The sequence below is a fragment of the Chrysemys picta genome, chromosome 9 (assembly GCF_011386835.1).
Source record: "Chrysemys picta bellii isolate R12L10 chromosome 9, ASM1138683v2, whole genome shotgun sequence".
In the NCBI taxonomy this organism is placed as follows: domain Eukaryota; kingdom Metazoa; phylum Chordata; order Testudines; family Emydidae; genus Chrysemys; species Chrysemys picta.
Genome location: NC_088799.1, coordinates 102,020,839 through 102,036,837, shown reverse-complemented (window position 1 = coordinate 102,036,837; position 15,999 = coordinate 102,020,839). Strand labels below are relative to the sequence as shown.

At 42.8% G+C, this 15,999-nt stretch overlaps 1 protein-coding gene across 1 annotated transcript in view; it reads left to right on the top strand.

The window, feature by feature from the left end:
• The first annotated feature begins 4,830 nt into the window (after window positions 1–4,830).
• WDR44 (WD repeat domain 44) overlaps window positions 4,831–15,999 on the top strand; it is a 58,346-nt gene continuing 47,177 nt past the window's right edge. Inside the window, exon 1 of the mRNA XM_065556769.1 lies at window positions 4,831–4,997. Within this exon, the coding sequence (XP_065412841.1) occupies window positions 4,921–4,997 (77 nt within the window). The 5' untranslated portion in view covers window positions 4,831–4,920. The remainder of the gene's footprint in view (window positions 4,998–15,999) is intronic.

Genomic DNA, 15,999 nt, shown 5'->3' with positions numbered 1-15,999 from the left:
TTAAAACCATAGAAGACACTCTTCTGTTTTGCTCCCATGAACTTGGCAGAAACATAGCATTGTGGCTGCCAAATCTTGTGCACGCCTTCCTTTCTAGCCTCTCCCACTCAACAAATAGATTTGCTGATGCTTAATGACTTCTCTAAAAAATCCTTTGTAATATGCAACCTTATACTTGTCCAAACTGATAAAGGAAATTTAGATTGCTGATTGTTAGTGCTGTGGTAATAATCCTACTGACCTCCTATAGTGTTTAACACTGTGAATCTTCTCAGATATGCACAGGGTGAGAGTTTTCAGAATGTGAGGGCAAAGATCATTACATATAGGAAATTGGGCCTGATTCTGATCTTAAGCTTGTACAAAGCAGGAGTAAATGGAGTTATACTTGAGTAAAATCCAGACTTGAGCTCTCGGTGATCTTTAAGATGATAATGTTTTCTATATCATTTCCTCTGGGCAACAATATACTCAGCTTTACAATTTCTGTCAGCTATTGGCAAAGTACTAAATTCAAGAAGCTCTTCATGTTTTTTCAACTTCTGTAGAGGTCTGTCTTTCCAATTAAGATTACATCATTAGCTTTAATAATTTAGAGACCACTCTATTGTCTTTAACGGACCTATGTATCATGCTGCCTGCCAGAATAGGAATACGAGCTATGTATTAAACACTGAATCATTAGTCAATAATTTACTGCATGGGATATTTGCCCTATTGTTTCCTACATAAAAGTGCTGGGTTCCAGCCAGGTCCCACCTTATCTATTTATTAGAAGAAGTACAAAAACTGCATAAGGATGTGCCCGGTGCCCTCCCTCCTCATCTTCCCCCCACCCCCCCCACAACCCATCGTCATCTGGTGGGCTGCTACCCTTCACCCATTACTGCCTTTTGGTGAGTGATGTCACCCTGTAGTCACTGGCAAGTCCAGAGAGAATGGGAACCTACCAGGTGTGTCTTCAAATGCTAGAGGTGTATGTTTTTGGAGCTGAAGGCCCAACCCTTCCTCTGGATGTATGCTGTGAGCATGCCATGTAGCCTCCTGTGTAGACTGGCCTAAACCCACATGCTATGTAGAGCAGTGCTTCTCAAAGCCGGTCTGCCGCTTGTGTAGGGAAAGCCCCTGGCGACTTCTCACTGAAGTCTATGGGAATATTCACAGTGCATCAAATTAAGTATGTGCACAAGTCTTTGCAGGATTGAGGGCTAAGGTACTGTATGGAAAGAGGAAGGACTGTCATCATCTTAAAATGCACTACTTGCAAACTCTGAAGTAGAGGAGACTATCCACTCCTCAAGAATGAGGATCCTTACAAGTATTTAAAAGTTAAGAAGTTTAGCCTAAGTTACAAAGACCCACCATTCAGCTTCCAGCCCTGGCCAGAAATATTTGCCTTATTATTAATTAATTACTAATGTATTGCAGTAGTGCCTGGATTCCCACCCCCATTGTGTTATGTGCTGTACAGACACATAACGAGGTTGCCCAAAGAGCTTACAACCTAAGTATAACACAACAAAAGAAAACAGGTGGCCCTAACAGATAGCTGCGGGGGAAGCACAAGGTAACAAGACAATTATGATCAGCATGTCATCTTGGCAAGTGCTGATAAATTAATTCTGCTTTGGTTCAGTAACATGTACTTACAAAATTACTGTGCAGGTGCAAAATGAAAGGAATGTTTAATGTGTCAGAAAGAAGTTAGCTCCCTACAGTGAACTATTGTTGCCTTATCCATTGATTATTTGGTAGTGGATGGAAAATGTCCACATAAGATGAATCTCATAGGCAGGAATATAAATATATATAATATAAAATGAAGAATCAAAGAATTTGTCTCTCGCTGGATTCAAATGTTCATTGCTAAAGCTGCTCACAAAAAAACATTGTTTTTCAACAGGAAAAATCCCTTTTACAATTCTTTCAACTGAAAATTTTCAGATTTTTTTAGAGGAAATTTTGCATTTTATTTCATCTTGAAGTGTCATTTCATTTTTGGCTTTCGGAAACGAAAACATTTTGGTTTTCTGTGGTTTGTTTTTGGATTCCCCCCGCTTCTCTTTTTATTACACTCCCCTCCTTTTTCCACTGGAAACCAGGGAAAAACAGTAAGAAAATGTGGGAAATCCATTTTTGACACTTGAAAAACTAATAAAATATAGAAGTGTTTTCCCCACTTTCCAACACATTCTTACCATTTCCCCCCGTTTCCAGTAGAAAAAGTAAAAAAGGAAGAGAAAGGGGGAATCCCCCAAAATAAAAATATTAAACCAGAACATTTACATTTCCAAAAATCAAAAGAAAACATTATTTTAGAATCATAGACTCCTAGGACTGGAAGGGAGCCAGAGAGGTCATTTAGTCCAGTCCCCTGCACTCATGGCAGGACTAAGTATTATCCAGACCATCCCTGACAGGTGTTTGTCTAACCTGCTCTTAAAACTCTCCAACTTAAACCACCCTGGCTGCAATTTAAGCTCATTGCTTCTTGTCCTGTCCTCAGAAATTAAAGAGAACAATTTTTCTCCCTCATCCTTGAAATAACTTTGATGTACCTGAAAACTGTTATCATGTCCCCCCTCAGTCTTCTCTTCTCCAGACTAAACAAACCCAGTGTTTTCAATCTTCCTTCATAGGTCATGGTTTCTAGATCTTTAATCATTTTTGTTGCTCTTGTCCGGACTTTCTCCACATCTTTCCTGAACTGTGGTTCCCGGAACTGGACACAATACTCCAGCTGAGGCCTGAATAGCACAGAGTAGAGCAGAATTACTTCTTGTGTCTTGCGTACAACACTCCTGCTAATCCATCACAGAATGATGGTTTATTTTTTTATTTTTTTTGCAACAGTGTTATAGTGGTGACTCATATTTAGCTTGTGATCAACTATGACTCCCTTCCAACATCTATCGTCCAGTCCCAGCATCTGGCAGTCAGAGGTTTAGGGACATCCAGAGCATGGGGTTGCATCCCTGACCATCTTGGCTAATAGCCATTGATGGACCTATCCTCCATTAATTTATCTAATTCTTTCTTGAACCAAGTTATACTTTTGTCCTTCACAACATCCCCTGGCAAGGAGTTCCACAGGTTGACTGTGCATTGTGCGAAGTACTTCCCCTTTTTTTGTTTTGTTTTATACATGCTGCCTTTAATTTCAATAGATGATCCCTGGTTCTTGTGTTATGTGAAGGGATAAAACACTGTTTACAATTTTATTAGACCTCTACCATAGCCCCTCTTAGTCATCTCTTTTCTAAACTGAACAGTCCCAGCCTTTTTAATCTGTCCTCTTATGGAAACTGTTTCCTATTCCTAATCACTTGTGTTGCCCTTTTTCCAATTCTAATATATGTTTTTTTGAAATGGGGGGGGGGGGACCAGAACTGTATGCAGTGTTCAAGGTATGGGTTTTTCTGTGGAGATGTAGTGGAATTATGATATTTTCTGTCTATCCCTTTCCTAATGGTTTCTAACATTCTGTTCGCTTTTTTTTTATTGCTGGTGCACATTGAGCAGATGTTTTCAGAGAACCACCCATAGTGACTCCAAGATCTCTTTTTTAGAGTGGTAACAGCTCATTTAGACCCCATCATTTTGTATGTATAGGGATTATGTTTTCCAATGTGCATTACTTTTTATCAACATTGAATTTCTTCTGCCATTTTATTGCCCAGCCACCAGCCTTGTGAGATCCCTTTGTAACTCTTCACAGTCAGCTTTGGACTTAACAATCTTGAGTAATTTTGTATTTCTGCCAACTTTGCCACCTCACGGTTTACCTCTTTTTCCAGATCATTTATGAATATGTTGAATTGTACTGGTCCCAGTACAGACCCCCGGGGGACACCCACCTAGCCCCACCCTCATCCTGCACAACCAACCACATTTATGTGTTATTGAGCCATCTGCTTTAATAATCAATCTAGGGTGGGTGGGGATTCCCTGCATCATCCTCCACATATTTCTGTACACCCTCTTGCATTGGTGTTCACCAGTCAGGGAGGGATAGCATCCAATTGTAAGTGGGAGCTGCCAGATGTTTATATGTGACTGGATAATCTACGCGGGGAACAATCAATCTGAGAGTAATTTTTAAACAGAAATGACATCACTGCAATCTGCATGCCAATGTGCACTGGTGCATTAGCTCCATGCTGCTTGTTCCGGATGGAGGTGGGGGGATGTGCGGGCTGTGGTTCGTGAAAGGGAGGCAGTGGGGGGCTGAGAAGGGGAAGGGATGAGTGGGGCGCTGACTGACTTAACTGCTTATTTCCCTTTTTTGGGACCTTGTATTTAACTTGAGTCATGCGAATTTGGCTGAGGCAGGGCTGCCGCTAGCAGCGTGACAGGCCAATAATAACTGGGCAATCTATCGCACCCTGTCAGCCCAGGGACAAAGTTAATTAAACCCCTGCCCTTCTGAAAGTCTTCTCATTCCCGATCACTTAGGGTGCAAGGTGCTTTAGGGCCATGCCTCTCTCCCACCTAGGTGTGTGTACAGCCCCGAATACAGCGGAGCCGCGCCCTGCCCTGCCCCTCCCAGTCCAACAGAACTAAACACCAGCCCTGGAGCCCCTTGCCCAGCAGCCGCTCTCTGCTGTGTTTGTACAGCGCCTAGCACAGCCCTGCCCGAGCGGGGGCTCCAGGCGCCGCGCCAACACCAATCAGCAGCAGCCCCGGCCCCGAACGGGAGCCCCGCCCCGCCCCGCCCCGCGCAGCCCGGCCCCGCCCCGCGCTCCCGCCAGCGGCCCCGCCCCGCGCAGGGTACGTCGCGGCGCCCATCGCCATTGGCCGACTCGCCGCGGCCCCGCCCCCGCCGCTCCGCTCCGCTCGCGAGACTTGTGCGGCCCCCGCTGCCGCTGCCAGCCCCGCGCTGCCGCTTCGCCTGCTGCCTGCCGGGGCCGCGGCCCGCCCATGGCGTCCGACAGCGACACCGAGGAGTTCTACGACGCGCCCGAGGACGTGCACCTGGGGGGCGCCTCCCCCGCGCCGTGAGTACCGGCCCCCCCGCGAATACCGGCCCGCGCCCTGCTCCAGTGCCCCCCCGGTCCCGGAGTATCTGGCACCCCCCATCCCTCCGCGCCGTGAGTACCGGCCCCCCCGTGTCCTCCCCCCGCGAGTACGGCCCCTCCCCCGCAGCCCCTCTACTCTCCCCCCGCGAGTACCGGCCCCCAGACCCCCCCGCGCCGTGAGTACTGCCCCCCCGCCCCCCCCCGGGAGTACCGGCCCCTACCCTGCAGCCCCCCCCCGCGCCGTGAGTACTGCCCCCCCGCGTCCCGTCTCCCCCGCGAGTACCGGCCCGCGCGCTGCTCCAGTGTCGCCCCCCCCCCCAGCTCCCGGAGTATCTGGCACCCCCCCCCCCCGCGAGTACCGCCCGCCCCAGCCGAGCGCCGCCGCGACCCCTGAGTACGGCCCCATTTCCCCGGGCTTCTTCCCCCCTGCCCTCCCTCCCTCCCCCTTCCTCCTGCGGCCCCGGCCCGTCAGCTCCCCATTCCCCCCCGGCCCCCGCCCGTGGGGCCCTTCCGAAGTGGGGTGCGCCTGGGGCTCCCCCGAACTCGCGCCTCCGCCCTGAGGGAGAGATGCTCTGCGCTTCCCTTCGCCCCGCCCCGGCCCGGGCAGGGCCGGCTCCTTCCCTAGGCAGGAGGCCTTCTGATGGCTAATGTCAGGGAGTCCCCTAGCTACCCTGCGCTGACAGCTGCCACTGGGGTGAGGTGCCTCCGGCTTTAGGAATCTCTTTTGTGAGGGAGGAAACAGCCCCAAGTCTTCAACCTGTTGGTCAGTGGGTGGGACATCTCCTCTGGTGGTTGGGGGAATATGTGGTGATTACCGCTGGATGGCATTAGGGTGTTAGAGAATTATCTGACTTTACAAACTTTTAAACATTTATTTTCCTAATTGAGGCTGCTTCCAAACTCTTCTGTCAAAAGGTCCTTTGCTCCTTGAAGGATTATTCATGTTTGCTTTGGTGATTCACATGTATGCGGTAGTAAAAACTTAAATGCAATAGAAATGGCTTCCTACAAAATAAAAAAATTGGTGAAATTAGCTATTTTAAAAAATATATATCCCTGCAGTCTTTGCAAGTCAGACCTTGCAGCATGGTGCCAATACATGAGATCATGAAAATGGCACTGATTGGTTTGTATTCATTGTCCAAACTGAGAGAGAATCTGTATGTGAAAAGCAAATTAGATATTTATAAAGATCATGGAAGTTGTTAATAACCATGTAAGAATTAGTAATATGAGTACTAGTTTTTAAATGCATAATTTTTAACTTTATAGTGTTCAATTTAAGGCCTTATGAGCTGAGATGCAGAGAGTGAAAACAGTTTCATGTTTATAAACACAAAGTGCATACCTAGGAAATAGAGTTCTTGAGGCAATCTACAGGTTTTGTGGACCTGCTTCAATATCATGTTTTATGTTTTTATGTTACTTTTCTTTTATGTTGAATTTGGAGTTTAAGAATGCCTGTACAACTAGCAAGCCACACAAGACTCTGCAATTTAGATGATGTCATCTTTCATTTTAGAATATTTGTGCTACATCATCTAGTTACTTATTTCATAGGATATACTCTTGCTAACGCTAGTTCAATGCCTATTGTCTTGAATTAGAGAGGGTACCATTATCAATGTTAAAGTTCAAACCATTACTGTTTAGTAACGCCAGATTGTCTACAGTTGTAACCTATGCTTGTTTGTATTGTGGGTTTTTGTTAATTGCTACAGCTGCATACTGTTTGAAAAACTTCAGTCTCATGTTTGCTGTGCTTCAGAAACAATTCTCTATTACTGAGAACTAATTATAGGTTTTGGTAGAACAAAAATGCTTAAAGTTTTCATTTTTATCTTGAATATAAAAAAGCTCTTTAATTGGCTGCACTTGATTACACAGTTGCTGTTGGGGAGAAAAATATCACACAGATGACAAATGGGAAATCAAAAAACTCTAACCTTATTCTTAGTATCCATTACATATTTTTACATGTATATTGAGAATCGTCTTTGTAAAATCATGTTTGTGTGCCCTGGCCAAGTAATGCATTGCCTTATATAAGGACATAAATATTTTTATTACATGCAGTAGAAGGTGGTGGTAGACATTACTTTTATATATAATCTAGGAACCACAGTGAACCATAGAAGTAAGGCAAAATAAATGAGTTTTTATTTCAATGTAAAATCATAAAATGACCATCTGGAAATTGTGGCTTTAGCTAAAGCCACAACTACCCCTGCTACAGATAAGTAAGCTTTTATTATAGTAACCTGTCACAAACGCCTTTCTTTTTAACTGTATATTTTCAATAGTTATTAGTTGGATCAATTCTGTTTTGCGCATAGTCTGAACCAAAAGCCATACACCCTTTGACCTTGCAGTGGAAGACCATATGTAGCTTGTTGAAAGAGCAGTAAGATATGGGATTTTTATGTAAGATATGGGTAAGATATGAGCAGTAAGATATGGGATTCCATTTTTAACGCTTTGAGTGAGGGTTTTGGTTTTAACAATCTCTATATCAGCAAGCAGCCAGAGTCCAGAGCAAAGCAATAGATACTGAGTCCACACTGTCTGCACCCCCGAACCCCTCATGCACTTTTGTCAAAGCTAGTGCATTCTGCACTATCAGCTTTTACCATGCACTCTGTCATGGGCTATCTTAGTATCACAAAGATGTATATTAGGGTTACTCGGTCTGGTATGTGATTTTTTTTTTTCTAATGTCACCATGGTCATGCCTAGGCTGGATGCATAATTCAGTGGCCACCTCCAGGAAGCCCCTAGAGAATTACTGGTCTTACCCCATCTTGCACCTGATCCAGCTAATTTAGTAACCAGTTGCTGTATGATTTCCATGTAGAGCTGGTTGGAAATTTTTTGACAAAATGGGTTTTCATTGGAAAATGCCGATTTGTCAGAACTAAAGTTTTTTTACAGGAACCTATCAGTTTTGGGAGGGTTTCTCTGGCCCAGATTGGATTCAAGAGAGACTGACCAATGTATAGTCCAGAATAGGCCATAGCCTGGTAGTTAGGGCACTCTCATGGAGTGTGGTAGATCCAGGTTCAAGTCCTTGTCTCTAATTTTTTGCAAAAAACTTTGAAAGATCTTGGGTTCATCCCAGTGCAGAAATATAAATTCTTGGAAAATTTCATGGGATGTAAAAACAGTTTCCCACCCAGCTCTAATTCCATCTCTGCCATTAGGCATAGAGCCTGCAAAACAGTAAAATTAAGCAGAAATATGATTTCTCACCATTTCTATGATCTGTCATTAACATTTGTAATTAATACTTGGTCTCAGGAGTACAAAACGGGAACTAATTTACGTGGTGTAATACTCCAAATACATGGCTTTTCTTTAGTAGCAGGAAACAAGAGGCATAGCCTAAGAAATAGAACATGGGACTGGGTTCTAATCCTCTTACTGATATGGAAACCGCTGGCCTTGGACAAGTCACATGACCTTTGTTTCGCTGTCTGAAAATTAGGAATTATACTGCCTGCCCACATCACAGGAGTATTGTGAAGACTCTTTTAAATAATTAAGCTTTAAAGTGCTAAGTATTATTACTATCAAAACCAAGTATAGTTTAACTAGCTGTATTTTCAAATAGTCCCACTGTATTCAGCAGTCAAAATGCCTGGCATTATGTTTGACTCTCTCTGGGCATAAATCATTTAGAATTAATTGTAACATCTTTTGAAATTGGACCCACTCCATCTGGCTCATGTAGCATTTTTTTTGTTGCTACCTATACAATTCATGAAAGGTTTCAGAGTAGCAGCCGTGTTAGTCTGTATCCGCAAAAAGAAGAACAGGAGTACTTGTGGCACCTTAGAGACTAACAAATTTATTAGAGCATAAGCTTTCGTGGACTACAGCCCACTTCTGTATATACAATTCATATGCTTCTGAGGTTGGATAAACATTTTTTGTTTTAGGCTGTGTTCTGCTGTCCCTGTTGCTCTTGGAGGTTTCTGTGCATGTGGGAGGAACAGTTTTTGAGTTGAGATCCACAAAAAGAAATATGCCCCGAGAGAGTAAGAACTGATTGGAGGCTCTTCCCATGCAGGGTATGTCTACACAGCAGCTGGGAGTTGTGGTTCCCAGTGCAAGTGGACATCCATACACTAGCTCTGCTTGAGCTAGCACCTGATCATAGCAGTTTGGTCACAGAAGAGGTGATTAGCAGAGCTATTCAATACAAACATACCACACAAAGCGTAGTTCCTCTGATGCTTTGTTGGAGTTCTCTGCTCAGCACGAGTCCTAGGACAGCCTCTGAAGACTGGTATTTCAGACTATTTTTCTTGCTAATTTTTGCTAAAAACTTTTTCATGACTTAGTTCATTTGATCCTTGGAAAGCACTTTAACACACTTACACAAAAAACATTCTTCAGTGCATTACAGATCTAAATGTGTATATCCTTCAGCATGGTGTGTGTGTGTGTGTGTGTGTGTGTATGTATTTAACAGCTTTAATGCATCATACCTGAATTTTTTAATTTTTTCTTGCTAATACAACTTTCTGTGCTTATAAAGGTCAAACACAGCATAAAGTTGGGCTTGATGTAAACAACATAAGTGGACAAGTAAACAACAAATGAAATGCTCACTGCTGAGTCTGACTTGAACAAAAACGTGAATTTAACATCTTAACAAAATAGTGGTTTAATGGAAGCAGACACTTCACCTGTGTCTATACAAATGGCAGTGTTTTAATGCCACTGACTTGCCCACTGGGACAGCTATATTTAAATCATCTTGTAAAGCTGTGCAGAACTTTGTGATTTTATTGCCTTTCCAGTAGCCTGCATCTCTAGTTTTTTAGCCTTCTTATCAGATAGCACATGAACATTAGATAAAGTTACTCCACGTGTCATCAATAACATGTCATATCAAGTTGACATATTGACCTTGTTTTATATGACCTAATGTACTTAGTCAATTTATGAATGCTTTTATTTACATCTTGCTTACATGATTAGGTTTTTACACTTAAAAATTGTTTAAAAACCTGTGTAACAGACCTACATAAATGTTATATACAGCAAGAGAGAGTGGCTGTATACTTTCATGTTCTAGTTTTCAATTGCATATGAGTGGGATTCAGAATATAGGGGCAATATCCTCATGTCGGGGAAAATGACTTAACCTCCCACCCCAAAATAGTCAATTTAGACATTGCAAAATATTGATGAGCACCCATATCATTGCTGGGACAGACCTTTTTGCAGTTCCGTTGTGTTCTGTTTCTGCCAAGAGTGGGAAGCATGACTTGGTCTGATTTAACTGCATGTTCATTCATACATGTGCATTCAAAGTTAGGATGGTATTCCAGTGCTTCTGTGGGGAGATCCATCAGTATAATCAGGATTTATTAAAAAAAAATTGTTTATGGTTACAGGGATATGTTCTGATAATGAACCAGATTCATGCTGTCTTGCTGAGGCTAGGTCTATACTACCTGCCTGAATCGGCGGGTAGAAATCGACCTCTCGGGGATCGATTTATCGCGTCCCGTTGGGACGCGACAATCGATCCCCGAATCGGCGCTCTTACTCCACCAGCAGAGGTGGTAGTAAGCGCCGCCGACAGAAAGCCGCAGAAGTCGATTTTGCCGCCGTCCTCACAACGGGGTAAGTCGGCTGCGATACGTCGAATTCAGCTACTCTATTCTCATAGCTGAATTTGCGTATCTTAAATCGACTCCCCCCTGTAGTGTAGATGTACCCTGAGACAGCATACATGTCAAACAGTAGCTCAGATATGTAGACTACACCACTTATATCAGTTGAATATTGACTCTGAAGTTTAATGATGGTTTAAATGTCATGGTTAACTATTTCATTTCTGAACATGTCAGCAAAATAAGACTGACTTTAGAGGTGGAAAAAATGTATTGGGCCACCTACGTCCTTCCCTGAGTCCTGAATAAGATTTTCCCAATGTGTGTATTCTCAGGGCTTTTTCCAGACTAATTACGGTAGAAATGGCTCAAACAATGTGGTTTCCATCATAGCTAAGGAGACTGATCTTAAGAAGTTTTCCTAAGCAGCATTCTTTTTTTCTCAAATTAATACCATTGTTCTTAGTTTGACCCCAGTGCTCAAAGTGAAAGGAATTAAAGAGGGGTAAAAGCTACCTATGGATGGGGTGTTATAAATTGGGCATTGGTTTTCAGTTTGACACCGGTGTGGACCATACACCCCACTATACAGGTGACAGTTCTTGTTGCTGTGGGCTTGCAGTGTAATCTCTCTGCAAAAGTTTGGTTTGGTCATATTGATGTAATAGCCCCAGGTTAGGTTTTTCACTGTTAAGGGTGTCCACGTGTGTAAGTGTCTAGCTAAAACTTGGAGCTGATGGAAGAAACGTGTAAATCAATAAACTTAACGTTTGATTGTTTCATATAACCAGCTTCTTCCCTCAGTTTGCTAGGCCTCGGGGAGCAGTGGCTTTAGCACAGCTCCCCTACTCGAACTGCACTTCGAGATTAATTTCTGTCATTACCAATGAAACTTAGTCTAGTGACAACCACTGGTGTTTGAAAACCCTTTAAGTTTTGATGGTGGTGTGGAGAAAAAACACCCCAAGTCCTACTTGTGATTAAATTGTGTTGCTAAGCTAGAATTCTTTACATCTAATAGCTTGAACTCATCTTTATTCCATTATTTATTTTTCACTTGTGAGCTTGCTTGGTGTGTTAATTTTGTTTTTCAGTCTGAATCTTAGTGTAATGGAAGGGCTATTGTATTACCTAGAATGCCTTGTGTAGCTTTTTAAAAAATGGTCTGGACTAAGGTCTAAACAGAACAGCTTTGAGGAATAGCATATAGTTGCTGTTTTACTGTTGAAAATATCTGATTAGTTATTTTAGAGCTGTTTGTTTAAGCAGCTGTCGAGCTTCTTACTGCAGTACTATGTAAGAGTAGTTTGTATTTCGGAGAGTGGAAAACTTGTTTTTCCACATCTAGCAGCACTGTTGGGAAGGCTGGGTTTAAACACCCCACGCTGCTGCTCTTATTGATAGGCCAACTTTTCTGCAGATGTCTTCACTTATAATTTGGGAGGAGCAGCTAACATGCCACAAAAGCCAGTAATTGGGATGTATGGCTCTGAAGCACAAAGCCAGCATTTCAAGGAAAGCAAAAATACAAGAGGAGTCTGAGTATACAAGGCTATCATTACACTATACATTCTTCAAAATAGTGACTTGATTTGGTATTTTTATCTGTTGCATAGTGATATTCATAGTAACAGCATAAATGATTTTAACAGGAATCACAATTAGCAATGAGGATTTTGTATGACTACACTATTGTGCTTAGTCAGTTGAATCTCACTTATGGGCTGCATACACTGGTGGCAATGTTACTTGAAAACCCTACTTGTCCCGCAGAAAAGAATATTGTGACTCATGTCTTTAAAATCTTGTGGCTGTCATTCTGTTTAACACAACTTCAAGAAAAACCTGATTGCAGCCAAATATTAAGCGATGCCCTTAAAGAATTGTCTACTCCAATATCACTATGACCCTGTGTGCATAGGAATATCTCTCAAAAATTTCCCACCACTGATGAGGATAGTTCAGTTTTCTGGTGTTAGCAGCTTTGGGGAACGCAACTGCTGCTGTTTTAAGCGCCATGTTGTCTAACACTCAACTGGGGTCATCTCAAACCTCATTTCTTGCTTTGCATGCAGCCGTAAATATCTTAAACAATGTCCACTGTGATTTATGTGGCGGAGTACAGGAACCTAACAGTAAGGATAGACTGGGTTTGATAACTGCAGACTCAGGAAGCCCAACCACTCTGGCAAATAATGAGTTAGAATGGAAGTAACATTTCTAATTCTCTGTGTGAGAAACCTATTGAGATGAAGGTGTCTGGTCAGTATATGAAGTGTAATATTTGTGATTCTATACTCTCTTCTATGACAAGCATCAGTTTTGCCTCCCAACACTGCTGTGAAATGTATTATCTCCATTTTACTCTATGCTTCAGTCTCCTTGTCTGTAAGTGACCTGCCCAAAGTTGCTCTCTCCTCTCCTGCTGTGTTTTGCCCACTTTTCAGGCCTTGTCACTCCCTTTGTCGCCTCATCCCACTCACCTTTGTGCTTCTTGACATTCTGCTCCTTATGTCACGCTTGCAGATGCCATTCCAATCAGAATTTGTAATTTGTCCGTTATATAATTACTCAAATTTTTTCTTTTAACCTTTGACTCTACTTTCCCTTGCCCCTCCCTCTGTCTGTCATCTTGTTGTGACCTAAACTTCTATTGCAAGACTGAACTTTTCAAAGGAAGCTTGGGCTCCCATTGCAAGTCAATAGGAGTTGGCTGCCTAAGGCCCCTTTGACAATCACAACCTCAACTCCTTCGGGAAGGATCATGCAAAACTATGGTGGTATGTAAATATTTAATATGGATAAAAATCCATACAAGTAACTGCATAGAATGCAATTTATCCCGAGGATTAAGGGCTGAGTTTACCCTTCCGGATTGGGGACTTCAGTAAGATTAAATATTCTAAGCCAGATGTTTAGGGAGCTAAGGCATTCCCTCTAGCTGAGCCTATATGCTTCATTGCCAAAGTATATCTTCTTTTATTTGTAACTATGCTTCTATGAATGGACATATGGAGAGAGTCAGTCTCTCAGATAACTGGGTCCTGGACCATGTCAGCCTTAATTAGTTTCCTGTACATCACTGAGGAAAATAACTTGGGCATTGTTATGGACTAATCAATGAGAACATCTGCTCAGTGTGCAGCTAGGGTCAAAATGCATCCTAGATGACAGGCTGTATTAATAGAGAATAAAACTGAAAATGTTGTAATGATCCTATATAAACAGATGGAATGTCCTTATCTGGGCTACTGATTTTAGGTTTGGTCACCCCATTTCAAAAAGGGTATAGTGATAGAAGGGGTTCCAAGGATGGCAACGAAGATTAATAGAGACATGAAGATTTTCAGGAGAGGAAAGTGATTCAGGCTCTTCAGTTCAGAGAAGAGGCAAGTGAGATGGTAGAGATAATGAATTGTATAGACCGGGTAAATAAACGCCTATGAGTGACTTTATCTCATACCACAAGAAAAAGGTGTCACCCAAATGGAAACAGTAGCAGACTTAATACTGATAAGGGGATACTTCTTGTGAACTACACGTAGGAAACTTGGAACTTCTTATTACAGGAGATTGGGGCAGAGCATAGTAGGATTAAAAAAAGGATTAGACTTCCATGGACTATAAAATATCCTCTGTTACATTAACTAGGTAGAGTAAATATTTGAGGGTTTCACGCTCATGCTTTTAGGATGTAAGCCAACCACTAGTTTTTGGGGGTTACTATCTAACTATCCCAAGGCTATTATATTATTGGAGTTTTAAACTTTGAAACATCTCATACTGGCCATTATTAGAGACTAGGTAAAACGCGGATGTGACATGTATGGTAATTCCTTTGTTCCTATACTTATTTTAACCAACATCTAAAACTGCACTCAGAGTGAATCGGTAGCCAGTGCAGTGTATGGTGCATTAATTATATCCTTGTAATGGCTGGCCCCTCCTGAGACAAGCTTCTTTGTTCTCTGTCAGCTGACGTTTCCAAATGTTTTCCAAGAGTAGCCCAAGTAGAGTGCATAGGAGTGATGTATCCTTGTGATTACAAAGGTCTAGACTACTGCAGTAAGATCTGCAGATAGGAATAATTGCAGCCTCTACCAGCCATAGGTCATAGGAAGGAGGAAAACATTACATGTCCTTGGTGTCACATGGAAATCAAAGAGCAGCAGTGGATATGATGACTGGACTGGGCTGACTGGGGTCAAACATATACCTCCTGTACAAGATGGTCTTGTGGCTTCAGTCCAGTCCTCTGTTTCCCTCTTCCTGTCAGCCTCATCTTCTTCTTACCTAGGCTGATCCTAAGCCAGTTTGCTCCCCTCTTGTTCCTTCATCCCAGGAAAGCAAGGAGATTACGGTTAAGGGATTTGACAAAAGATCAATGTCATTCATAGACGCATAAAATTTAAACTCAGAAGGGACCATCATGATGATCTAGTCTGACCGCCTGCACATTGCAAGACACAGAACATCACCCACCCACTCCTGTAATAGACCCCCAACCTCTGCCTGCGGTATTGATGTTCTCAAATCATGGTTTAAAGACATCAAGTTCAGAGAATCCACCATTTACACTAGTTTAAACCTGCAAGTGACCCCTACCCCATGCTGCAGAGGAAAGGGGAAAACCCCCCAGGTGCTAGGCCAATCTGACCTGGGGGAAAATTCCTTCCCGACCCCAAATATGATAACTGGTTAGACCCTGAGCCTGTGGGCAAGACCTACCAGCCAGACACCCAGAGCCTTTCCCATCTAGTGTCCCATCACCAGCCATTGGAGAGATTTGCTACTAGCCGTCACAAATCGGCTACATGCCATTGTAGGCAGTCTTATCATATCATCACCTCCATAAACTTATCAAGCTCAGTCTTGAAGCCAGTTAGGTTTTTTGCCCCCACTGCTCCCCTTGGAAGGCTGTTCCAGAACTTCACTCTGACGGTTAGACACCATCACCTAATTTCAACCCTAAACTTGTCGATGGCCAGTTTATATCCCTTGTAATTGTGTCCATATTGGCACTTTACTAAAATAGCTTTTCTCCCTCCCTGGTATTTATTCCTCTGATGTATTTATAGAGAGCAATCATCTCTCCCTCAGCCTTCTTTTGGTTAGGCTGAACAACCAAGCTCTTTGAGTCTCCTCTCATAAGATAGGTTTTCCATTTCTCTGAGCATCCGGGTAGCCCTTCTCTGCACCTGTTCCAGTTTGATTTCATCTTTCTTAAACATGAGAGACAAGAACTGCACACAGTATTCCAGATGAGGTCTCACCAGTGCCTTGTATAATGGTTCTAACACTTCCCAGTCTCTACTGAAAATACCTCACCTGATGCAGCCTAGAACTGCATTAGC